The 27,958-nt window shown below is 40.4% G+C and overlaps 1 protein-coding gene across 1 annotated transcript; it reads right to left on the reverse strand.

The window, feature by feature from the left end:
• Window positions 1-367: 367 nt before the first annotated feature.
• Ifit1b (interferon induced protein with tetratricopeptide repeats 1B) lies at window positions 368-22,305 on the reverse strand. The gene is made up of 2 exons (XM_071611106.1): window positions 22,141-22,305; window positions 368-4,143 (listed from the first exon to the last, which is right to left on the reverse strand). The coding sequence occupies exons 1-2, from the start codon at window positions 22,143-22,145 to the stop codon at window positions 2,739-2,741; spliced, it is 1,410 nt and encodes a 469-aa protein (XP_071467207.1). The 5' UTR covers window positions 22,146-22,305; the 3' UTR covers window positions 368-2,738.
• Between the last annotated feature and the right edge of the window lie 5,653 nt (window positions 22,306-27,958).

Below are 27,958 nucleotides of genomic sequence, written 5' to 3' on the forward strand. Positions count from 1 at the left end.
AATCCTTTTCAAAGTGACAACAACTCATTTTCATGGGGTCTATTCTAAAACACATTGACAGCCAACAAAACCCTTCAGAATGAGTGCTAAATGGAGTGGAAGAATTTTCTCTGATCTTTTTGTCAAAAGATATATCCTACTAGATATGTAGAGTGAAATTGCTGTATATTACCAATCCCTGGAAATCCTTTCTCTGTGTGTGGTTTCGTCCTCCATTCCATATACATTTTGGCTCCTTTGTGTCACTCAGTCTGCTTTACTAATTGGATATTAGTATTGCCTTTTTTTATCCAAGCATTTTATAATGCACATTGTCAAACAGAAAAGCTGAGAGAATTTTGCAATGAACACTCACACACCTAGAGTCTACATTTTACATTTTATTTTGTTTACTCTATTGCATATTTATTAATCCACTAATTTCTCTATCTATCCATCAATTTCTCTGTTTCTTTGTTGTTGGATAAAAATGCAATCAGCATAACTAATTGCTAAACATTTCATGAATTGCGGGCTGGGGTTGTGGCTCAGCGGTAGAGCACTTGCCTAGCGTGTGCGGGGTGCTGGGTTCGATCCTCAGCACCACATATAATGAATAAAATAAAGGTATTGTGTCAACTACAACTAAAAAATAAAAAGATAAATTCATGAATCACATACATATGTGGATGGCTTTTAAAATAGGAATTTCATAGAACATTGACATGGTTTCAAAAGTGAATACAGAGAAGTCTATCTTTTATTGCAGTTCCTCTTTCTTTTCCACACTCTTCTGCACCGGGAAACATTGCAAAGTTTAATGTATTCTTCCATAGTCTTCATTTTCACGTAAGCAGAGAGAGCTATGCAGTCCTATACTCCTGGTCCTCTGTTCTTCTCTGCTACATATTGCATATATGAGCTACACAAAACTAGCACTCACAAGACTTTCAGTCAACCAACCCATTATGCCTTATCAAGTGCCTCTTATTTGTCTGAGAGCTGATTTTGTTTAAAAGAGATTATATGAGAAGTTACGTTTTGCTGTTCCAAGTGCATATATACTCACACCTGCGTGCATGCACATAGACATACATACATGCACACAAACTTGTAGAAACTCAAAAACTAGTTGCTAGCAAACTGATTTTGGTTCTAGTACCTGGAGTACTGGGGATGTTTCAATATTCATTGATGAGTGAGTTTGGTGCATTGAAATCACACTTTCTGACAACTTACCAACTAGCTTCATTACATTTGTGATGAATTCAGCCAAAGGGATATAAATGCCCATACATCTTTTTGCCTAAACCATCCAATGGCTCCGGAACAATGGCCTTCAATTTACCAACAACTATAAAACTGAGCCAAACCAAGAGCTGTCTAGTGTGACAACCAGAAGTACCTTGTGTGTATCTTCCAATGAGTACAGATGTGCCCTCAGAGTTCTTATTTAGATTAATTCTGTGAGCAGAGGCAAATCTCCCCCTCCAAGTTACTCTGTAACAGTCATGGTAACAAATTCAGAGAGAGGCCTGGTGAGCCCAAGTCATACTTTGTTTTTCCTCCCACACACAATAAAGGACAATATTTCTGTTCTAATAGTTTCCTCTGGTTGAATTTACTAAATTTGTTCTTGGTTAAGTATCAACAAAATCAAAAATGTGTCACTTGTGGGTTCCCCAAGTGTGAAATGAATGCCACAACCAAACCCATTCCCACTCCCAGTCCCCACCATTGGTCAACATCCCTCAGGGATCCAGGTCACATAAATCAGGCTTCTAATCCCATGCCCTCTAAAGGGAATATATTCCCTGTGTTTTCTAAAGACTTGGTGATATTTGAATTGTCATGGCTGCCTTTTTATGTTCCATGGTTTTCTATTTCTACACAGAGAATATATATCTTTTTAGAATATCACACAAAATACAATCAAAGAATTGGTGCTCTTAGCCAATTTTACTGAATATTTTTATGTCAGGTAAAAAATATTATATCACATACTACCCAATAAACACCAAAAAATGGTATGAACCTATTTGTGTCATTTTGACCTTGCACATCCCAAACAGGTTTTTGACTTCCCTTTTCTTTCCCTAAAACATCAAGTCTTTGTAGCTATGAATAAATTTCCAGCTATGTATTGGGATCACATAGCTCCCTTGTGATTTTCCAGCAGCTGGACACATGAAAATGAAAGGTTAAATGATGAGAAGGTTGTATAAAGGGCCCACTGACCAGCAGGTCTAGGGTATAGTGGGGCCGGGCAAATGGTACTTGGGCTGGAATGTTATACTGAACTTCTCAAGGCCTCGCCTTTTATATTCTTCTCTTTGATCAGTTGTCTTGCTTTTAGATCTTGAAGTGCCTCAGAGTTTCTGGCCACATAAGAAAGAACCCCTTTCTGTTGAATTCTCCTTGGTCCAGGACAACAGCCTCACTGAAGGAGGAAGCAGTTCATTTCCAAGGCACAGTCATTAGGAAAAGGATCATGGTGGGTCCAGCAGCTGCTGGGTGTCAAACAGGATTTTCATCCAGGGCCAATGAGTGCAGGGATGCCAGGAGAGAGGATGGATGCTCCTGGCCTAGGCACTAAGGAAGCAGGGAGAAGGCAGGAGCAGGCAGGCAGGGGAGAGGTCATGTGCTATCCCCATCTACATTTTTATTTCATCAGTTATACATTTTGGGAGTTAGCAAGCAGAAAAGCTTGTTGTTCTATTTAGTTGTGAGTAGATGAAATAGGGGATGGGGCCCCTTCCTCAAAACACAGGGTTCAGCTGGTCAGTGAGCCTCAGAGCCCTCTCATAGCACAGCAGAGCCTCCTTCACTTCCCCTTTTAATTTGTGGCTGAGCCCCAGGAGGCTGACACTCTCCACAACACTCACATTCCGGTCCACACGCCTTTTAGCCAGTTTTTCTAAGGCACTTATAAGTTTTTTCCTGGCAAAGGACATTTCTTCTATCTTTAGACCTTTTAAATAGTGGGTGATTGCTTTGTCTTCAGATCTCATGTGAAATTGTTGGAAACAGCCATAGCGGTAATGAATGTCTTGCTGTATGTGGTCAGCAAGGTTATCCATGCATAATGCTTTCTGAAAATTTTCCTCTGCCTCTCGGTACAGGCCTCTTTCTGCATACATTTCAGCCATGTGAACGTAAGCCATCTCGAATCTTGGCCTTAGTCTTAGAGTCTCTTGGAATTCTTTTATAGCCAATTGAACCCATCTGTGCACATTTTCTCTTTCCTGCCTTCTAGGGTTCATATTTTTCCCATTCTTTACTTGAAACAGTTTTGCCCTGTAGCAAAGCCCTAACTGGTGATGCAGGTAGCCAGAGTCGGGTCTTGCCTCCAAGACTTTCTTAAGGAGCTCAATAGCTTTATCCACACAGCCCTTTTTTCGGTAAAATTTGCTTGCATATTGAAAGACATAGGGCTGGGAGGATGTGCTGTTCAGAGCTTCCTCAATGTAGCCTTCTCCCTCTTTTTCCTGTCCTACATCCTGAAGCTTCAGGGCAAGGAGAACCTTAACATATGCATCTTCTGGGTTTAACCTGACAGCTCTCCTCAGGGGCTCTGGAGAAATTACGTTTTCATCATCATAATCCAGACGGAAGGAGGAGATGGCGAACCCCAGGCTGAATTCAGGGTTTTCAGGCTCCACTCTCAGAGCCCTTTCAAAGCAGGCCTTGGCCCGCTCATAATACTGCCCTCCACACTTCACCAAGGCCCATCCTTCCTCACACTCCATCTCAGGAAAATCCAGCCTGTAGCGGGAGGGACTTGCAAACTTCTTGCAAGTGTCCTCCACCTTGTCCAGGTAAGTTTGGGCTTCTGCCAATCTGCCCATGTGGTGATACACCCAGGCACAGTTGCCCCAGGTCACCAGGCTCCTCAGGTCTGCCTGGTCTGCGTGCTCCCTCTGGACCAAGTCTTCAGCTTCTCTCAAGCTCTGCAGGGCTTTCTCATCCTGGCCTGTCAGGTGCTTCACATAGGCCAGGAGGTTGTGAATCCCCACATTGTATCTGGTGTCTAGGAACTCAATCTCTTCCATGACCCTGCTTTCTAAATCCGGTATTGCATTGTCTTCAATTTCCAGCCCCCACGTGAAGTGACATCTCAACTGCCACAGCTTATCCTGGATCCCATGATCATCTGCATTCTCACTGTGAAAAAAAAGTGGATTTTATCTGTTAGGTGAGGAACAGCCATAAGGAAAACCCCAGTGAAACATCTACTACAATATTAGTGCAAACTGAAAGTTTCACCTGTATTCAGATTTTTTAAAATAATTTAAAAAATATGTTTAAATTAATTATACATGTCAGTAGAATGCACTTTGATACATCATATATAATGGAGTATAATTTGTCATTCTTCTGGTTGTACATGGTGTAGAATCCTGCCAGTCTTATAGTTAATGTGTGTATATATACAGTAATAATATTGATTCATTCTATTATCCTTCCTACCCCTTATTTCCCCCCCCATTTAATATTTACAGAAAGGCAAATCAAAACTCCTCTAAAATTTCATCTTACACTGTCAGAATGGCAATTATCAAGAATACAAGCAATAATAAATTTTGGCAAGGATGTGGGGAAAAAAAAGGTACACTCATACACTCTCTTGGCACTTCAAATTGGTAGAACTACTGTTGAAAGCAGTATGGAGATTCCATAGAAAATTGCAATTTGCAAAATGTAATCACCATTTGATCCAGCTCTCCCACTCCTCAGTCTATATCCAGAGAACCTAAAATCAGCATACTACAGTGACACAACTATATCATTGTTCATAGCAGCTCAATTCACAATAGTTAAACTGTGGAACCAACCTAGATACCCTTCAACAGATGAATGGATAAAGAAACTGTGGTATATATATACACAATGGAACATTACTCAGCATTAAAAAGAATAAAATTATGGTGTTTGAAGGTAAATGGAAGGAGCTGGAGAATATCATGCTAAGGAAAGTAATCCAATCCCAAAAACTCAAAGGCTGAATGTGCTGATAAGTGGATACTGATCCATAAGGGGGGGCAGATGGAGAATGGGGGAACATTGATTGCACAAAGCGGAAAGAGGGAAGAGGAAGGGACATGGGTGCAGGAACGATGGTGGAATGAGATGAACATCATTATCCTAGGTACATGTATTACTGCACATGTGGTGTGACTCTACATTGTCTACAACCAGAGAAATGAAAAGGTGTGCTCCATTTGTGTAGAATGAATCAAAATGCATTCTTCTATCATGTATAACTAATTAAAACAAATTAAAACATAATCAATAGATGGGATGGGATTCAAACTAAAATGCTTCTTCTCAGCAAAAAAAAAAAATGATAACATGAAGAGAGAGCGAACAGAAAGGGAGAAAATCTTTACCACTTGCACCTCTGATATATCTCCAGGATATATTATAACTCAAACACTCTAACATCAAAAAACCAAATAACCCAATAAATAAATGGACTAAGGAACTGAACAGACACTTCACAGAAGAAGTACAATTGATCAACAAATATATGAAAAGATGTTTAACATCCTTAGCAATTAGAGAAATGCAAATCAAAACTACTCTAAGATTTCATCTCACCCCAGTCAGAATGGCAATCTTCAAGAATACAAGCAAATATAAATGTTGGTGAGGATGTGGGGAAAAGGCACAGTCATACATTGCTGGAGGGACTGCAAATTGCTGCAATCTTTATGGAAAGCAATGTGGAGATTCCTCAGAAAACGTGGCATGGGACCACCATTTGACCCAGCTATCCCACTCCTCCGTTTACACCCAAAGGACTTAAAATCAGCATATTAGAGTGATGCAGCCACATCAATGTATTTAGATCTTTAAGTCATGCATGAATAGTGATTGTAGTTTGCTTGGCTTCATAGTATTGTTCCAGCACATTCTAAGCAAGTCACCATTTAGAATCACATTTGTAACATTATGATAACAATGGCACTTGACACCCTGGCCTTTCGGAACTTTTAATATTTTTCCCTGCTTAAGGAAAGTACACTCCATATCACATGCTGTGTAAAGGGTTTTATTTAACTATTAGTAAAAAATAAGAAAGACTGATTAGAAGTGTGTAACTTTAGTGAACATTATCGACTTCGGGACTATAAAGTGTGTGGATACAAACAATGAAGACCATGGAACAGAGAATAATAGGAGACAAAGGCTTTTCGTCCCCTCTGAGAAATGAACACAAGTCCTCATACATTCTAGGCAATAGTTCTACCACTAAACTACATCCCTAGCCCTTTGTATTTTATTTTGATAGAAGGTCTTACTAAAATGCACAGACTGGGTTCCTCTTGGCATAGCCTCCTGATAGCTTGGAATTACAGAAAAGAAACTGTGAGCTTGGCTTTTTTTTCCCCTTAACTTTTTACTTTGAAATAAATATAAAATGAAAGGTTGTTGTGATGAGATCCAGTGTATCTTATACCCAATTTCTCCCAGTAATTATAACTTTTACAACTCTAGTATAGTATAAACACAAGCTAATTGCTTTGGTTACCACAACATGTGTACAGCTCTACCATTCTTTCACAAAATAAACCTCTGAAAGCACCACAAGATGCAGATGAAGATACACTACATCATCACCTCATGTACCCCTTAGAGTCTTACAGCTGTTAATTTGTAATATAAAGAATGTCAGGTAAGTGGAGAATGTTATACAACAGGGTGGTTCAACACATAAAAACCATAAACGTAAGTGATCATTAGCAGAGTCACAGAAAAAGAGTCAGTTTGCAGAAAACCCATCAACAACATTTATCTCCCTGTCAGGATAACAGAAGGAAATGTCCTAAGTTTAGAAGTGAAATGTCCAGTTAGGAGAGCCTTAAGCTAATCGGTGTGTGAATTCACTTGAATGGATTAAGTGGGTGATAATGTAGGCAGGTAGGGTAAGGCTGGATGAAGTGGGTCGGTGGAGGTGTGTTTTTGGGGTATATATTTTGTCTCTGGTGAGCCAAGCTTAGTGTATCTCTGTTTCCTGATTGTCACATCCTGAGCTGCTGTTTTCATCCTCATGCCCTTCTGCCCTAACATTTCACCACCCCTCACACAGAACAATGGACTTGGCCATTTATGGTTTGAGACCTCTGAAACTGCAATCCCCCCGACATCTTGCAAAAAAAAAATTATTTTCCCTTTTTAAATTTGTTCTTGTCAGGTCTTTTAGTCAAAGTAGAAAAAAAAAGCTACCTAAAACAAAACTGACAAAGATTGGCCCCTTGACATGCTGAGATGCTTAGATGGGGCCTCAGAATCCTAGTACCTCATACCTTGTTTCTCACCTCCCAAATGCAGGGGAGAAGATTTTATTCAATCTGCTTTAAAATCAGAACCAAAAAGTGACTGCATTTGCTTTCCATAGCATCCTGAAATCTCACTTTCTGTGGCAGAAGAGATGATAAGGAGTATATGCAAACTCAGATGGACTTTCTGCCCCGAGGCTCATTCAAATTCCACAGAGAATGTTTCACAAGTGGATTTCTGTTTCTTCATCCATTTATTCTCTTTAATCATTACTTACTGTGTCTCTAAGATTGCCTACAGTACTCTTTCAGCTTCTCTTCTTCCCTGTTAGCAGGTTACTTAAGCCTCAATATCACATCTGCCTTTGAGACTTGTTCTTTTGTCATGGCCTCAGGTTTGAGCACACTAATAGTTGTGTATCTCCCTACCCCACCCCCATAATCTCTCTTTGTTAATCAGATTATCATCACTTTTTCAAAATACCTGAGAAGAACAATGGAAAGAAGGAAAGATTTATTTTGGCTCATAATTTCAGAGGTTTCAATTCATGGTCAGCTGGCTCCATTATTTGAGGCTTGAGATGAAGCAGATCATCATGGCAGAAGGGTGTGATGGAGGAAAGCCCTTCACCTCATGGCAACAGGGAAGCAGAGAGTGAGGAAGGGTTCAGGGACACGATATAGCCCCCAAGGACTCATGCCCAAGGACCCACTCCTTCCCAATAGGTTGTACCTCCTATAGGTTCTACCAACTCCCAATAGTCACATGGCCTTGAATCCCTCAATGGAGTAATCCATTGATGAGGTAAGAACCCTCATGATCTGCCATTCCCCCAAACCCCTACCTTTCTACATTGCTACATTGGGAACCAAAACTTCAACTCATTTGTCTTTGAGGTACACTTCCTGTCCAATCATAACATTTCACCCTAGTTCATGTCCATCTCATAATGAAAAATACTATTAGTCCATCCCAAAGTGTCCCTATAGTTTTAATGGTTTCTGCATTGCCCAAAAGTCCAGGTCCAAAGACTCTTCTCAGACTCAAGGCAACTCTTATCTGTAAGCCTCTGTCAAAATAATAAAGTGTGTTTCACATTCCCATTATCAAATGGTGAGATATGCACAAAGTAAACATTTCCATTTCAAAAAAGAGAAATGCTGACAAGGGAAGAAATGATGGGGCCAAAGCAAGACTGAAACCCAGCTGGGCAATCATGAAATCCTGTTGGTCCGTGTCAAACAACTAGGCCACGAGATAGTAAAATGTGAATTCCAAAGAGCTGGGGCAGTCCTACCTATGTGGACTTGCTGGTCGCAGCACACAGGGCCTCTCTGTTGGGCTGGCTGTCTTTGCTGCCTACAGCTTTCCTGGGCAGATGTTCCATTTTCCTGGCATCTTTAAGTCCCTGGGGTCTCCACTGCAGTTTTGGCTTCATTCTCACAGCTTCATATGTCATCCACTAAGGGGCTGCCCTCAAGGATTCCAACCTTGTCACACACTGCCTGGGACCCTAGGCTTTCTTTTGAAATGTTAGTGGAAGCTTCCATGACCCCATAACTCAGACATTCTGCATTCCTGCCAAGCTAGCACCACCTGGATAATGCCAAAGTTTGCCACCAGTGGAGGTAGTAGCCCACATACCTGGGATCATGACTATGTGATCTCTGAGTGCCTGGATGGCTGAATATGGTGAAAGGCCTCCCAAGGAGACAATTTCCTAGATGACCCTCTGCACATAGGGCATCACAGGATCTCTTTCAACCAAAGTTTTTTGAAACAGTTTACACTTTTACACCCTTGAGCCGTGATAGGTGGGACCCAACTAATGCTTAATATGCCCTCAAAGCATCTCATTGTCCTGGTGCATAGTCCTTCGCTTTTCTTTAGTAGAGGTAATCTCTTTAGTATCAACTTCCTTGGGCCCAATTGTACATTTGCTTTTCTGGCCAAACTGAAAGTTGTTCAAACTTTCTGCTCAGCTTCTTACTCTTTTCTTACAGGAAATGGGACTCATAACCATCAGCAACACACATGCCCCTGCCTGAATGCTGTATTCCCTGGAAATATTCTCCATCTAATTAATTAGTTTATCACCTTTAATGCAATACAGCATTCAGGCAGGGGCATGTATGTTGCTGTGATAGGTGAGGCCCAACTAATTCTTAATATGCCCTCAAGGTATCTCACAAAAATCTCAGTGCATGGACAAAATGTAGACAAGTTCTTTGACATAATGTGACACACATGGCCTCTAGTTCATTTACCAATAGTGTCCTCATTCCCATGTGGAAACTCATCAGCACTCTCTGTACTTTGTGAATTTTGATCAGCATTCTGGTCTTCTGAGATCATACTAGAATTGTCCATTAAGCTCTGCGTCTAACTTTCTAGGAGGTTTCTAGCCTGTATCACCAAAACTTCCAAACTCTTCTTGCAAACCAGTTCCAAAGGCTCTGAACCACATGGTCAAGTATTGTCACAACAATGACCTCTCTATTTGGCATCAATTTTCTATGTTAGTCAGTTTTTGTCACTGGGACAAAATACCTGGGGAAATCAACTTATAGAATAAAACATGTATTTTGTCTCACAGATTTAGAGGTTTCTGTGTGTGGTTGGCTGACTCCATTCCTTCTGGGCCTGTGGTAAGGCAATACATCATGGTGGAAGGGCATGGTGGATGCAAGTAGTTCAACATATTGTAGATGGGAATCACAGGTGGGAATATGGGAAGGTGAGATAAAGGGAGAGAGAGAGAGAGAGAGAGAGAGAGAGAGAGAGAGAGAGAGAGAGAGAGAGAGAGAGAGAGACACCAAGCACAAGATAGAGTCCCCAAAGGTATCCATCCAAAACCCATTCCCTCCTAATGGGCCTTGCCTCCTACAGTTTCTACCACCTCCTAATTTCTCATTCAAATGATGAATCTGTGGACTAATCTACTTATGAAATCTGAGCCCTCATGATCCAATCAAATTGGGAATCAAACTTTCAAAAAATGAGATTTGGGGGAACATTTCAGATTGAAGCCATAACTCTCTCTATTGCTAATTTATTTCACAGACTCAAGTTATTAAGCATTCACATTGAAAAATAAAAGTTCTGCACAAACAAAATAAGACCAAATATTTTTCTCTTTCTCTCTCTCATAGGTATATCTTGTTAAATAGGAGTGGTTTATTAAAACTCCTTGGGAACCCTGCCTCTCCACATGGGTTTCTCTCTATCCAGGCATATTTTGGCTCATTTATCTCACTCTGCTTTGTTTCTTGGATATTAGTATTTGCTCTTTTATCCAAACATTTTATCATGTATATTTTCAAGAAGAGATAATTGAGAGAATTTTAAAAGGTGCTCTCATGTATCTAGTTATATGTGATGTGAATGTGTGTGTTTATGTGCTACTGGCCAGTTTCATAACTCAGGAATTCAGGTGACATGTCAGCCTTCCAATTTTATGGCTTCTAAAACTGATTACCTCCCCTGTCTTTTCTAAAGACTTTGGTAGTGTAGGTATTGGCATGAATGTCTTTGCTTCAGGCCTTATAGTAGTGTATGAGTGGATTCTACAATTTTCTGTTTGCACACAAACAGGGAATATACATATTTTGTGAAGTTTCTAACCACACTCAAAGAATTGGTGATCTTAGAACATTTTGCTGAATATTTATAGTTGAATAAAACTATATATATGCATGGATAACTATATATATGCTGTATGTGGTCAGCAAGGTTATCCAAAACTCCACCCGTGGAGAGTGCTGATGCTGCCAACCTTTCAATGTCTGTTGTGCAAAGAGCCATGATGTTGATACTAAGCCACATGCACACCCATTTTCACTTCCCTTGCTTTGGACTCCCAGGGATGTGTGCGTTGGTTCCACAGTTCTCCATTTCATTCCAAAACTTTTAATAAAAACATTCCATTATATTTATTAGAGCATATTAATTGTACAAAGTAATGGGTTCCCCTGTGACATTTTCATACACATATCTAACAAACTTTGATTGTATCCACCACATCTATAACTCTGCCTTATCCCTTCTCCCCTTCCTTTACACACTTTTCTTTCACATGTGTCCTTATGTCATGTGGCCAACAAAACACACTGGAAGAGTTTGTACTTTTGGCAAATTTTAATGAACATTTCAGGTCAGATGAAAAACAAAGCGTATATCACACACCACCTAAAAACTATAGAAATCTCTTTATGTCATTTTCAACTTGCACGTTTCACACAAGATTTGTTTTTCTTCTTCTTTTTATTTCCCTAAAACATCAAAAGTCTTGTTAGCTTGAACAAATTTCCAGCGATGCATTTTCATCAGCTTTTTATTGCTGTAACCAAAAGACCTGACATGAATGTTTTTAGAGGAGGAAAAGTTGTCTTGCTCTTGGATTTTGAAGTGCCTCAAGGTATCTGGCCACATTAAAACAAAAACAAAAACAAACAAACAAACAAACAAAAACACTTTCTGTTGAATTCTCTTTGGTCTAGGACAAGAGCCTCACTGAAGGAGGAAGCAGTTCATTTTCAAGGCACAGTCATTAGGAAAAGGATCCTGGTGGGTCAAGCAGCTGCTGGGTGTCAAACAGGATTTTCATCCAGGGCCAATGAGTGCAGGGATGCCAGGAGAGAGGATGGATGCTCCTGGCCTGTTGAGGCCATCCTTGCACGTGATTTGAGTTACCTCCCTGGCTGGGTGAGAGGCGCTTGGACACAGTGGTGTTAAAGCCATCCCATACCCTTTCCCATGTACGAGGGCTTGTCCGTGCAGAGGTGTGCCTGGCCACTGACCTGAAGACCCAATCGCTGGCCCTGACCTTGGGATGCTGCCCCGCTTAACCTTCATTGGACGGGATTTTCCCTTGAATTTTTTGTTCCCCAATAAAAGCTCGCTCCCTGGCATGCGTGCTCTCTCTCTCTTTCTCTCACTAGTCTATTCTGTAAAACTTACCACCACATTAGGAAGCTTGAGGCAGGAGCTAGGAGAAGCCATCCCGGAGCTGGGGTTTAAAGGTAATGAGTCTGTTTCGTTAATTAAAACGCACTAGCAAATTCTTGTGCATGGAAACTTCTTTTATGAAGCTCGCGCTGGTCGCATGGCAGACTGGCCTAGGCACTAAGGCAGCAGGGAGAAGGCAGGAGCAGGCAGGCAAGGGAGAGGGCATGTGCTGCCCAATCTACTTTTTTATTTCGTCAGTTATACATTTTGGGAGGCAGCAAGCAGAAAAGCTTGTTGTTCTATTTAGTTGTGAGTAGATGAAATGGGGGGTGGGGCCCCTTCCTCAAAACACAGGATTCAGCTGGTCAGTGAGCCTCAGAGCCCTCTCATAGCACAGCAGGGCCTCCTTCATTTCCCCTTTTAATTCATGGCTGAGCCCCTGGAGGCTGACACTCTCCACAACACTCACATTCTGGTTCACACGCCTTTTAGCCAGTTTTTCTAAGGCACTTATAAGTTTTTTCCTGGCAAAGGACATTTCTTCTATCTTTAGACCTTTTAAATAATGGGTGATTGCTTTGTCTTCAGATCTCATGTGAAATTGTTGGAAACGGCCATAGCGGTAATGAATGTCTTGCTGTATGTGGTCAGCAAGGTTATCCATGCATAATGCTTTCTGAAAATTTCTCTCTGCCTCTCTGCACTGGCCTCTTTCTGCATACATTTCAGCCATGTAAACGTAAGCCATCTCAAATCTTGGCCTTAGTCTTAGAGTCTCTTGGAATTCTTTTATAGCCAATTGAACCCATCTGTGCACATTTTCTCTTTCCTGCCTTCTAGGGTTCATATTTCTCCCATTCTTTACTTGAAACAGTTTTGCCCTGTAGCAAAGCCCTAACTGGTGATGCAGGTAGCCAGAGTCGGGTCTTGCCTCTAAAGCTGTCTTAAGGAGCTCAATAGCTTTATCCACACAGCCCTTTTTTCGGTAAAATTTGCTTGCATATTGAAAGACATAGGGCTGGGAGGATGTGCTGTTCAGAGCTTCCTCAATGTAGCCTTCTCCCTCTTTTTCCTGTCCTACATCCTGAAGCTTCAGGGCAAGGAGAACCTTAACATATGCATCTTCTGGGTTTAACCTGACAGCTCTCCTCAGGGGCTCTAGAGAAATTACGTTTTCATCATCGTAATCCAGTCGGAAGGAGGAGATGGCGAACCCCAGGCTGAATTCAGGGTTTTCAGGCTCCACTCTCAGAGCCCTTTCAAAGCAGGCCTTGGCCCGCTCATAATACTGCCCTCCACACTTCACCAAGGCCCATCCTTCCTCACACTCCATCTCAGGAAAATCCAGCCTGTAGCGGGAGGGACTTGCAAACTTCTTGCAAGTGTCCTCCACCTTGTCCAGGTAAGTCTGGGCTTCTGCCAATCTGCCCATGTGGTGATACACCCAGGCACAGTTGCCCCAGGTCACCAGGCTCTTCACGTCCACCTGGTCTGCAGGCTCCCTCTGGACCAAGTCTTCAGCTTCTCTCAAGCTCTGCAGGGCCTCCTCATCCTGGCCTTTCAGGTGCTTCACATAGGCCAGGAGGTTGTGAATCCCCACATTGTATCTGGTGTCTAGGAACTCAATCTCTTCCATGACCCTGCTTTCTAAATCCGGTATTGCATTGTCTTCAATTTCTAGCCCCCACGTGAAGTGACATCTCAACTGCCCCAGCTTGTCCTGGATCCCATGATAATCTGCATTCTCACTGTGAAACAAAAGTAGATTTTATCTGTTAGGTGAGGAACAGCCATAAGGAAAACCCCAGTGGAAAACCTACTACAATATTAGTGCAAACTGAAAGTTTCACCTGTATTCAGATTTTAAAAATAATTTTAAAAATGTTTAAATTAATTATACATGTCAGTAGAATGCACTTTGATACATCATATATAATGGAATATAATTTGTCATTCTTCTGGTTGTACATGATGTACAACCTGAATCCTGCCACTCTTATAGTTAATATGTGTACATAGGGTAATAATATCTGATTCATTCTACTATCCTTCCTACCCCTTATTTTTCCCACCCCATTTAATATTTACAGAAAGGCAAATCAAAACTCCTCTAAAATTTCATCTTACACTGTCAGAATGGCAATTATCAAGAATACAAGCAATAATAAATTTTGGCAAAGATGTGGGAAAATAAAGGTACACTCATACACTCTGGTGGCACTGCAAATTGGTAGAACTACTGTGGAAAGCAGTATGGAGATTCCTTAGAAAATTGGGAATGCAATCACCATTTGATCCAGCTATCCCACTCCTCAGTCTATAGCCAAAGAACTTAAAATCAGCCTACTACAGTGACACAGCTATATCATTGTTCATAGCAGCTCAATTCACAATAGTTAAACTGTGGAACCAACCTAGATACCCTTCAACAGATGAATGGATAAAGAAACTGTGGTATATATACACAATGGAAAATTACTCAGCATTAAAAGAATATAAAATTATGGGATCTGCAGGTAAATGGAAGGAGTTGGAGAATATCATGCTAAGGAAAGTAATCCAATCCCCAAAACTCAAAGGCTGAATGTGCTGTCTGATAAGTGGATACTGATCCATAAGGGGGGCAGATGGAGAATGGGGGAACATTGATTGCACAAAGCGGAAAGAGGGAAGAGGAGGGGACATGGGTGCAGGAACGATGGTGGAATGAGATGAACATCATTACCCTAGGTACATGTATGACTGCACATGTGGTGTGACTCTACATTGTCTACAACCAGAGAAATGAAAAGATGTGCTCCATTTGTGTAGAATGAATCAAAATGCATTGTTCTATCATGTATAACTAATTTGAACAAGTTAAAACATAATCAATAGATGGGATGGGATTCAAACTAAAATGCTTCTTCTCAGCAAAAAAAAAAAATGATAATGTGAAGAGAGAGCGAACAGAAAGGGAGAAAATCTTTACCACTTGCACCTCTGATATATCTCCAGGATATATCAATAACTCAAATACTCTAACACCAAAAAAACAAATAACCCGATCAATAAATGGACTAAGGAACTGAACAGACACTTCACAGAAGAAGTACAATTGATCAACAAATATATGAAAAGATGTTTAACATCCTTAGCAATTAGAGAAATGCAAATCAAAACTACTCTAAGATTTCATCTCACCCCAGTCAGAATGGCAATCTTCAAGAATACAAGCAAATATAAATGTTGGTGAGGATGTGGGGAAAAGGCACACTCATACATTGCTGGAGGGACTGCAAATTGCTGCAACCTTTATGGAAAGCAGTGTGGAGATTCCTCAGAAAACGTGGCATAGGACCACCATTTGACCCAGCTATCCCACTCTTCCGTTTATACCCAAAGGACTTAAAATCAGCATATTAGAGTGGTACAGCCACATCAATGTATTTAGATCTTTAAGTCATGCATGAATAGTGATTGTAGTTTGCTTGGCTTCATAGCATTGTTCCAGCACATTCTAAGCAAGTCACCGTTCCATTTTTTAGAATCACATTTGTAACATTATGATAACAATGGCACTTGACAACCTGACCTTTGGGAACTTTTAACTTTTTTCCCGACTTATGGAAAGCACACTCCATATCACATGCTGTGTAAAAGGGTTTTATTTAACTATTAGTAAAAAATAAGAGACACTGATTAGAAATGCATAACTTTAGTGAACATTATTGATTTCGGGACTATAAAGTGTGTAAATACAACCAATGAAGACCATTGAACTGAGAATAATATGAGACAAAGGCTTTTCCTCCCCCCTGAAAAATGAACACAAGGCCTCATACATTCTAGGCAACAGTTCTACCACTAAACTACATCCCTAGCCCTTTGTATTTTATTTTGATAGAAGGTCTTACTAAAATGCACAGACTGGGTTCCTCTTGGCATAGCCTCCTGATAGCTTGGAATTACAGAAAAGAAACTGTGAGCCTGGCTTTTTTTCCCCTTAACTTTTTTACTTTGAAATAAATATAAAATGAAAGGTAGTTGTGATGAGATCCAGTGTATCTTATACCCAATTTCTCCAGTAATTATAACTTTTTCAGCTCTAGTACAGTATAAACACAAGCTAATTGCTTTGGTTACCACAACATGTGTACAGCTCTACCATTCTTTCACAAAATAAACCTCTGAGAGCACCACACTGATGCAGATGAAGATCCACTACATCATCACCTCATGTACCCCTTACAGTCCTACCAGTGGACGCCTCTGCTACATTCCTCAGAAATTCATTGCCCTGGGTAACTAACATTTTGCTCTTTACAACTGTTAATTTGTAATGTAAAGAATGTCAGGTAAGTGGAGAATGTTATACAACAGGGTGGTTCAACACACAAAAACCATAAGCATAAATGATCATTAGCAGAGTCACAGAAAAAAAAGAGTCAGTTTGCAGAAAACCCATCAACAACATTTATCTCCCTGTCAGGATAACAGAAGGAAATGTCCTAACCCAATAAAGGTTGTATATGAAAAGTCCACAGCTAGTATCAACCTCAATGAAGAAATAATGAAAGATATCATCTCACTCCAGTCAGAATGGCAGCTATTATGAAGACAAACAACAATAAATTTTTGTGAGGAGGTGGAGAAAAAGGAACACTCATACATTGCTGGTGGGACTGCAAATTGGTGCAGCGAATATGGAAAGCAGTAATGGAGATTCCTTAGAAATCCGGGAATGGAACCACCATTTGACCCAGCTATCCCTCTCCTCGGAATATACCCAAAGGACTTAAAAACAGCATACTACAGGGACAGAGCCACATCAATGTTTATAGCAGCCCAATTCACAATAGCTAAACCGTGGAGCGCACCTAGGTGCCCTTCAGTGGATGAATGGATAAAAAAAAATGTGACATATATACACAATAGAATTTTACTCAACAGTAAAAGAGAATAAAATCATGGCATTTGCAGGCAAATGGATGGCACTGGAGAAAATAATGCTAAGTGAAGTTAGCCAATCCCCACAAAAAAAAAAAACAAATGCCAATTTTTTCCTCTGATATAAGGAGGCTGACTCATAGTGAAGTAGGGAGGGGGAGCATCAGAGGAATCGAGAATAGAGGGGGAGCATGGGAAGAATAGATGAATTCTAGGAAAGAGGAGTGGGAGGGAAAGGGAGAAGGTAGGGGATTAGCAAGGAAGGTAGAATTTGATGGACATCATTATCCAAAGTACATGTATGAAGACACAAATTGATTGTCAACATACGTAATATACAGAGATATAAAAAATTGTGGTACATATGTGTAATAATAATTGTAATGCAAAAAATACAAAGTACATGTATAAAGATATGAATTGGCATGAACATACTTTATATACAAAGATATGAAAATTTGTGCTCTATATGTGTAATAAGAATTGTAATGCATTCCACTGTCATGTATTTAACAAAATAAAATCAATTTTCAAAAAATTAACAATGAAATCTTTTTTCCTAGCATCTGGAACAAGGTAAGGAGTCTGGCTTTTACCTTTGCCAATTAGCATAAATTATATGTACAAGAGTTTCAAGAGGCCACACAAGAACTGTTACAACTACTAGACAAATGAAGCACAGTAGCAGAATGCAAAATCAGTATGCAAAACTCAGTTGTGTTTCTAAACACAATGAACAATTCAAAAGAAGTGAAAAAAACAATCCTATTCACAATAGCAAGGAGAAGAATGAAGTGCTTAAGAATAAATTCAATCAAGGAGGAAAAGGAGACTACACTGAGCACTGCAAGCTATTTTTGAAAGACAGAAGACACACGGAAAAGTAAAAGACATCCCAAATTCATAGGCCAGACGCTTAATATTGCTAAGTTGTCAGTACTGCCCAAAGTGAGCTACAGATTCAGGGCAATCCCTACCAAAGTTCCACTGAAAGTTTCTTTCAGGAGTAGAAAATTTCATCCTAAAATTCATATGGTGTCTCAGTATATTATAAGTCAGGGTTCTCTGGAACAGAATGTTCTTTGGAACAGTTCTGTTCTCAGGAACAGAATCAACAGGAAGTATAATTATAAAAAGGGGACTTATTAGGTTGGCTTATGCAACCAGAAGCTGAATAGTCCACAATGGCCATCTGTAGGCTGGAGAGCTGGGAAAACCAGTAGCTGTGCAGTCAAAGAGGCTGAAGCCTCAGAACAAGAGGGATCAATGGTGCTACTCTAGTCTGAGCCCTAAGTCTTCTGAAGAATCATTGTCAGAGTCTGTTTTAGAAAAGTAAAGAAGAGAGAGTCTGATTCCTCAGATATGGTAGAAGCAATCAAGAAGACTTTCAGGAAGAATCCAGCTTGCATCTGCTGCTGCCTCTTTCTTCGTCCAAATTTTATTCCGTTTAAGCCATCATCCTATTGGTTGGCTTTACCCAAACGTAGGGAGGTTCTCCATTTGGGTAGGCTATCGCACATGCCAATCATTCATAGACACACCCTGATAGAAACACCTATAATCTTAACACAATCAAGTTGGCAATGCAGATTAAGCATTACACAAAGGCACTGAGATAGCCAAAATAATCTTGAGATCAAAGAACAAAGCTGGACCTCTCACACTTTCTGATTTCAGAGGTGAATACAAAGCTATAGAAATCCAAACATATGGTGTGGCATAATGACCATATGAAAGGCAGTAGAAACACATAGACCAAGAAACGAGAGACCCTGGAAATAAACTCTCATCTGTAGAGTTACATTACTAGCCCAGGCTGCCATAATAACAAAGCATGTGGTGGTAGAACTCTTCTCAGGGTTATGGACGCTAGAATTGCAAGTGAAAATGTGTGCCTATGGTACCTAGCAAGGGCTCTTTATAGAAGGCCACTGACTTAGAGATGGCCACTTGAATTATTTATTTTTTAAATATTTTTTTAGTTGTAGGTAGACACAATACCTTTATTTTGTTTACTCACATGTGGTGCTGAAAATTGAACTCTCACACGTGCTAGGCAAGCGCTCTACCACTGAGCCAAAACCCCAGCCCAGTGGCCACTTTGTTTGTACTTCACTTGGCCATCCCTCCCTGGCCCATGGATGCAGACAACTTAAGTATCTCTTTACCTTCTTATAATGATATTGGCTCTAGAGAAGTAAGGCCTCATCCTATGTTTCCCCTTAATCTTTGCTACCTCCTTCTAGACCCTATCTAAGAGACTGTCACATTAAAGCTAATATTTAGAGATTTGAACTTGTGATTTGGGGATTCAGTTCAGAACATTGATGAAGCAACTTTGACAAGCATGTCAAGTCCACTCACTGGGATAAAGGACAGTCTTTATAACTAATGCTGTGGAAAAACTAGAACACCATTTGTACAACAGTGAGTTGGACCTCTACCTTATTTAGTATACCAAATGACTCAAAATGAATTAAAAACCTAAATGTGAGACTAAAACAATAAAACTTGCAGAGGAAAATATAAGGGAAAAGCTTCTTGACATTGCATTTGGCAATGTTTTCTTGGCTGTGACAATCAAATCACAGGAAACAACAGAGAAAGAAATGAGTTGGACTTGACCAAAATGAAGAAATTTGTGCATCAAAGGCCACAATCAACAGACTGATAAAAGAGCTCCCAGAATGATAGAAAATATTTGCAACCACTCTCTGAAATGAGTGTATCTTTAGCATACGTTGATGCTCAAAACAATTGGAAACAGGTTTGAAAGCAACACTTGTGCATGGATGTTTATTGTAGCACTATCTATAGCCAAAGGTGACAACTGCACAAATGTTCTTGATTTGATAAATGGATATACACAACTGGATATTATTCAGCCATGGAAAGCAACAAAGGCTGATACATGTTACAATAGGGAAGAGCCTTTAAAACATGATGGTCCCCAAGTGTAGGTGTGTGTGCCTGTAATCCAGCTTATCAGGAGGCTGAGGCAAGGGGACTGCAAGTCAGAGGCTACCCTGGGCAACTTAGTGAGAGCACTTATGACAATACAATGTGAAAAAGGGCTAGGAATGTAGCTCTATGGTAGAGGGCTTGCCTCACCTGAGAGAGGTCCTGGGTTCAATGTTCAGTGCTGCCCCCTCCAAAAAAGCAAATTTATGGCAGATGAAGGAACACAGGACAAAAGGACATTGTAGTGTTCAACTTTTTTTTTCTTCTACTTCTTTGGTTTTGAGATTTCTCCTGAGTGTGGTTGTAAACTCTTGTCCTGCTCTGATGTAACTTCATGGTATTTGTTCCTGGGTATCTGCAGTGTGCCTTCAGTGGCTACTTCTTCATCCTGGTGTACAGCCCAATACCTGTGTGTCTGACCCATGACCACTTGTCCCCTGTCCCCTCACAGCAAACCTTTTTATACTGGAAAAGGATCCATTGGCTTCTGTTGAACTTTCTCTGCCTTCTTCACAACAAAGTAACCACTCTCTACTACAGACATGTCCATCAGGAGAGACACAGAGACAGCCACTCCAAGACACAGGGGAAATAACAGAAGCAAGTTCTCACTAACAGATCCCAGAGAAAAGACAGCAAGACTCCTTGCAGGGAGAACAGGAATTGGGGAGCTTCAGAGACACTGAAGCTCAACCAGTGGGTGGGGAGAAAAACAAGAAAGATGATAAATACCAGTAAATTTTAGACTTTGAAAATTTAAAATGGCAAATTTTATCCTAGTGCTATTTTATACACATTTTGTCGTGGCACATATTGAAATTCACATTAAACCATCAAAATAGAACAACTGATTAGGATGGCATCTGAAATGATATCAGGAAACTACACTGTAACTCTTTTAGAGAAGTTGGCTTAACAGTTTAATACAGTGTCTTATTCGTATCTCAGCTCCACCTCTTATGGACTGGGTGATCCTAGCTTATCTAAGTCAGACAACACCTCTGTAAAATTAGGATAAATAATTGCCTCATAGTTTTCTTTTAAGGATTAAATGTAATAATTTACAAAATAGTTTTAGAAAACAGATTAGCATTGAATAATTATTCAGAATTAGTTAGCTACCTTGTATCCTTTGGTATTATTACTCTTTCTCATTTTAGATTTTCAGTTCCAAGTCAATATTTGGCAGAGGGTTGACCTGTGGTTTTGTAGTTTCTTGAAATTCTGCCTCTTACAAGTTTTGCCCAGAAGGGACATTTGCAAGTCAATATTAACTAAAAGAATTATATCTGCTGATCTCAGGAGTTGCTTGATTCAAGATTCAGCTGGGACCATACAGAAATTCCCATTGGGCCTTTCTGATAAGGAAGATGTGGATGTTCCTAAGCAGAGACCACTAGCCAAGACCCATGGACAGGTAGATGGCAAGGACCTGCAGGTGATGGGCAGCCCCAGGAAATGTGATCTGCTCACCTTCAATCTACTCAGAGCTTCATCAGAACTGGCCCCTCAGAAGGTGAGCTGAGGAGTCTCCAGAAGAAGGCCATGAGCTTCTCACCCCATCCCCACAGTATCTCCCCAGACATCTGGAAGGCTCCATTGAACCTCACACTACTGTGTGGTTCCTTTTTTACCAAAATGAGGAGTGAGGAGAAAGAGATGTCCTGACAAGCTCATCCCTTTTCCCTAGATGGGCAATAGTGTCAGGAAAAAGAATTTCTGATTCTGGAATCATTTTCTCTCTTCTTGCAAAACTCTTATCCTCTGTCCTACCCTTCTCCAGGAATTGCATAAATGTAGCTATATAAGTTCAATTTTCATTCTCAGAAATGAAATGCCTACATGAATACAACAGCTTAGCTGTGGCTATAATGCACTTGCATGTTACACACACATACACACACACACACACATTAGTCTATGAACAGATACTCAAATAGAAAGTTTAGGAGGCCTGAGAATCAACCTGTTGAGGTAGTATTGATTAATTTTGCTTCTAAATCTTTAGACATGAGGGCAAAAAAGCAGAGAATTTCTCACCTCATGGTTGCTGTGAATGAGGTTGCAGTTCTACAGTTTTCTTCAGTCGAGTGGGCTTTTCAGAGATCTGGTGGTCTGTCTGTAGGTATTCTCCTAATGAAACCCAGGACAAGGCTTTATAAGCAACCAATGATGTAATCTACCCCTGTCTGCATACAACAGGAGAGTGGAATCTGGAAGTGGAAAGTGAAACTGGCAAGTGTCTGCTCATAGAAACTGAAACTTAAGCAGAGATGGAGATTCCTTCTTTGTTTCCTTTTGAGAACTGGTTGAAAGAAGACCTGGGACAGAGATTGTCCTGAGGTGTGAATTCCTGTCTCTCAGCCTGGAGGACCCTTGGGGGCAAGGACATGGGAGTTACTGCAGAGTCAGTCCCCTGAGCTTATGGCAGCAGGACCTGTGAAAATGGCTGTGTGAACTTGGAGAAGTCATGCCTCCCCTCAGCTTCCTGTTTGCCCATCTGGAAACAGGGATTGTTCAGATATGGCATAGAATTATGTAATTCTCTGAATAGGAGAATCTTATCCTAAATGTGCTGCATTTTTGAGAGGTTTGCGTTCCTATGTATTGTGTCCTCTTCATGTGGAAAGGCATAGTGAAGGAGAAGACCCCACTACATTGCAGATGGGAAGCACTGACTGGTGCATGGGTAGGGCAGGGGGCGGGGAGAGAGAGAGAGAGAGAGAGAGAGAGAGAGAGAGAGAGAGAGAGAGAGAGAGAGAGAAGCACAAGATAGAGTGCCCAAAGTTATGTATCCAAAACCCACTCCCTCCTACTAGGCCCTACACCCTACAGTTTCTACCACCTCCTAATTTCTCATTCAAATGATGAATCTGTGGACTAATCCACTTATGATATCAGAGTCCTCATGATCCCATGAATTGCAGAAAGAGCCACCTTTGAGCAATGCTGCATTGGGAATCAAACTTTCAAAATATGAGATTTTGGGGAACATTTCAGATAGCAGCCTTAACACTCTGTGTTGCTAGTTAATTTCCCAGACTCAAGTTATTAAACATTCACAGAGAAAAATATTAAAAGTTCCCCACAAAGACCAAATATTTCTCTCTCTCTCTCTCTCTCTCTGTCTCTCTCTCTCTGTCTCTCTCTCTCTCACACACACACACATACACACACACACACACGTTTCCTGAGGGCAAGGATTCTGGTTCAGTGGCAGAGTGTTTGCTTCATGCTGATGGTATGAGGCACTGGGTTTGATACTCACCACCAAATAAAAATAAATAAATAAAATAAAGGTATTTTGTCCATCCACAACTAAAAAATATTTTTTTTAAAAAAGGATTCCTTAGGTAGAAAACCCTCTATTGCTCCAGAATGGATGCCTTCATCTGATTCAAATTCCCACTCAACCTCAATCTAGTTCATAGACTTCGAGTTTAAACACTAAGCATCTTAGCGACTACTGAGCACATTGAGGCACGCCAAGCAAAGGTGATTGCTGATATTCTTTTGAGTCACCAAATTAAAAATAATTCTTCCTCTAAAGAAGTTACCTCCTTTTGCTTTTCAAACCAGAAGCCAAAGAAGAGTAGCATCAAGAAATTTTCCTCTTATAAAGCATCCCTGGACACACTGCCTGATGGATACAGGTCCTGCTCAACCCCTCCTGCCCAGCTCATCCCCCACTGCAGTCCTCATCAATTCCATCAGCTTCCACAGGGACATCCTGGAGGTCTTCCCAAAGCTAGACATAAATACAAGTTGCTGAATCAATGAGACAGATATTCTCCTGTAGTCATCAGATGTTCAGGCTATAAGAAAATGCCAAATATCAATCAATTAGAAAGGATCTGTTATTTGATAGTGTGTTTAGAATTCTCATGGGTAGAGAACATTTGGGCTGTCCATTTCCCAAAGTGCTAGATAGCATGCAGAGCAGGGAGGGAGTGTTTTGCCTGTCATTGCTCTGAAATGTCATTGGTTCTGGTTCTGTGAAGATCTGGCTCAGGCTGGTTTGTTATTGACCACCTTGCTTAGAGAATTACAGGTACATGCCTGTAATTCCAGCTGCTTGGGAGGCTAAAGCAGGAGCGTCACAAAGTTGAGGCCAGCCTAGTGAGACAGTGTTTCAAAATAAAAAACAAAACAGACCCTTGCACAACTCAGGAAGAGAGACATTAAGGGGAGAGGAAAGAGGAAAAGGTGTGTGTGTGTGTGTGCACACGCGCGCGCGTGCACACGCACTGGCACATGTGCAGAGATAAGACAGAAAATTGGAGCTGGGGAAAACGAAACTTGAAGAAATGTAATATCAGTACTAGCTTCTGAGTGTTTTCCCAGAATTCCAGACCATGTCTGCAAGACACTGGACAGTTATGAGAACCTACAGACCTCTGTGAACCTCCTTTCTCTAGGCTAATAAAAAAAGTGATTTAGAATAGCTATGCAGATCTCGACCCTCATAACACAGAAGGGTCATGTGCAGGGAAGTTTTAAATGTGTTTCCTACTAGGCCCTGCCCAAGATCTATGGAATTCCTGTCTGGTTGTGCAGTGGGCCCCCAGACTCAATGTTAAAAAGGAATTCTGAGAGGATGGATTTGGCTGTGCACCTGGGCTCTGATCAGGGCCTCAGGGATCCCTGGTGCTTATTGTATGTCTGAACTGGACTTGTTCACTAGTGTGGGACCCAATCTCTGGCCACACTTCCCTTTCTTTGAGGTCAATATCAATGTCTTCCTTACTCTGTGTTGTTGCCCTACGACACAGTGGACAAGGAACTTCTCATTCTCTTTTTGATACATAGGATGGCCATTCTAGTGGTACATAACAATTATAATGTCTATTATTATATAATATTGTATTATATACTTATAATATACATCATAACAAGAATAATTATTGTTATATGGACAGACATGAGTTATTTTTGCTAAAAAGCCTCATACATCCAGTTGCACACTATTGGGAAGGTACCATACAAAATTCCCCTACTTCTTTTAAGGTTGTGACTTGTGGTCTAAAGTCTCTGATGAGTTTGCTAAAGGCCATGTAGAATAGGGGATAATGACATGGTTGCCTGCTGAAAGCTGGTTTCTCCTGGGTGTCAGGGTACATGCCTGTAATTCCAGCTGCTTGGGAGGCTAAAGCAGGAACATCACAAAGTTGAGGCCAGCCTAGTGAGAGAGTGTTTCAAAATTAAAAAGAATTAAAAGGGCTGGGCATGTCAGTCAGTGGCTTGCCTGGCACCCACAACCCCCAGCACCACCCACAGACACACAAAACAGTTCTTGATAGAGTCAAATTCAACCCCTAGGTGGCCCTGCTTTCCTCAGTGAACTTTTCTGTATTCTTGGACATCCTACAAATTAGCATGCACTGCAGAAGTTACTGTGTTGTTTGGAGTACTGGTAGTTAAATGGAAGCACTGCAGTGTCCTTGAAGGATGAACAGGATGTTTCCATGCTAGGATCATGAAGAGTAAAGACTTCACTGAAGCCATCAATCCCATATTTTAAAATAATTAAAAATTATTTTAAAATATTTAAAAATAATTCCCACTAGGCCATGCTCAAGATCAATCGAATTCCTGTCAGGATGTGCAGTGGGCCCCCAGACTCAATGTTAAAAAGAAACTCTGAGAGCATGGATTTGGCTGTGCAGCTGGGCTCCCATCAGGGCCTTGGGGATGCTATCTTGCATTTTTGAGTTTTCTTAGAGTTTTTTGTTCATCATAAGTCAGGGTGAAAGCTATTTATCCTCAAGATTTAAAATTGGATAATTGAACATCTGGAATATTGTTGTCAATTACACATCTTATCCTCACCTAAATTTATTTAATCAGAAGGATATTCTTAGCCTCAGCCTGTTTTTTGAAATATGCAACTCCGTGTTTTGACCACTGTATGAAATATGTTCACAGCTTTTGAGATCATTCTTAATTGCTTCCAATCACATCTATGAAGAAAGGACTCAGACAGCAGCAATATCCTTTTTGTAAATGGTCTGATTTTTCACACATATTTGTACATCTTCAAGGGACTACTTGCCCACCTTGAACCACAATTTGGCTTACTACAAACTACTCAAGTACCGGCAGAATTTTAATGTCAAATTTTTTTTGGTAAAAATTTCTTAGTTGTTAATGTACCTTACTTATTTTTATTATTTCCATGTGGTGCTGAGGATCGAACTCAGTGCCTCACACATGCCAGGCAAGGGCTAAGCCACTGAACTCCAGCCCCAGCCCTATGTCAATGTTTTACAGTTCAGGCTTTTTCTGAAACAATAACTTACAAGAAGTGGCAGGAAGTTTCCTTTGTTCCCTCAGGAAACTTCTTGTAATGGTGATATTTTATATAACTGTAGAACAGAATTAAGACCAGGAAAAGGAACTTGACATTGTGTGTGTGTTTTAAGATGGAATGTAATGAGCTCATCTTATAAATTCAGGTACTCAGGATTCCTATTAACTGATTCTGTCTTATATCTCTATGTATTTGCTCTCAAGTGGATAGTTCCTTCTCTGACACCAACATCGTTCTTCACGTGACCAATTGCAAAATGCACAGGCAGCCTCAGAATTACAAAAATAAAAGAAACTTCCAGAATGTTTGCAGAACAGAGCACAGAATTTTTTCTCTTTCTCTCTCCCTCAGTTTCTCTCTCTCTCTCTCTCTCTCTCTCTCTCTCTCTTTCTCTCTGTCGTTCTCTATCTCCCCCCCATCTCTTTCTCTTTAATAGGTATATCTTGTTAAATAAGTGAAGTTGTGGTGTATTTCAACTCCCTGGGAACCCTGCCTCTCCACATGGGTTTATCTTCTATCTCATGCATATTTTGGCTCATTTATCTCACTCTACTTTGATTCTTGAATATTAGTATTTGCTCTTTCATCCAAACATTTCATCATGTATATTGTCAAGCAGAGAAAATTGAGAGAATTTTAAAAGATGTTCTTAGCATTCTCTTTATATGTGATATGAATATGCGTGTGTATGGCCAATTTCATGTGTCAGTAACTCAGCCTTCCAATTTTGTGGCTTCAAGAACTGAACACCTCCTGTCTTTTCTAAAGACTTTGGTAGTGTTGGTATTGGCATGAATGTCTTTGCTTTGGTCCTTGTGGTGGTGCATGAGTGGATTCTACAGTTTTCTGTTTCCACCCAAACAGGGAATATACATATTTTGTGAAGTTTCTAACCAAACACACTCAAAGAATTGGTGATCTTAGAACATTTTGTTGGATATTTATAGTTAATTTGAAAAGATTTCAGGATTTCACATGGTCCTGTTCAAGTGATCAAAGGTGATCTTCATCACATTACCAAAACTCCACCCGTGGAGAATGCTGATGCTGCCATCCTCTCAATGTCTGTCCTGCAAAGAGCCATGAAGTTGATACTATGCCATGTGATCACTGTGTTTTACTTCTGTTGCTTCTGGCCTCCCAGGGCTGTGTGAGTTGGTTCTACAGTTCTTGGTTTGTTCAAAATATTTTAATAAAACCTTTTCACGAGCTGGGTTTGTGGCTCAGAGGTAGATTGCTCATCTGGCATGTGTGAGGCATTGGGTTCTATCCTCAGCACCACATAAATATAAATAAAAGAAAGATATTGGGTCTATCTATAACTGAAAAAATATATTTTTAAAAAGTTTCATTATATTTTGTAGTGCATATTAATTGAAAAAATAATGGGTTCCTCTATGACATTTTCATACACAAACATTTTCATACATATAACAAACTTGGATTCTATTCATCAAATCTATTACCCTGCCTTACCCCTTCTCCCCTTTGCTCACACACTTTCCTTTCATATGTATTCTTTTGTTATGTGGCCAACAAAACACACTG

Source organism: Marmota flaviventris, chromosome 4, assembly GCF_047511675.1.
Source record: "Marmota flaviventris isolate mMarFla1 chromosome 4, mMarFla1.hap1, whole genome shotgun sequence".
Lineage (NCBI taxonomy): Eukaryota > Metazoa > Chordata > Mammalia > Rodentia > Sciuridae > Marmota > Marmota flaviventris.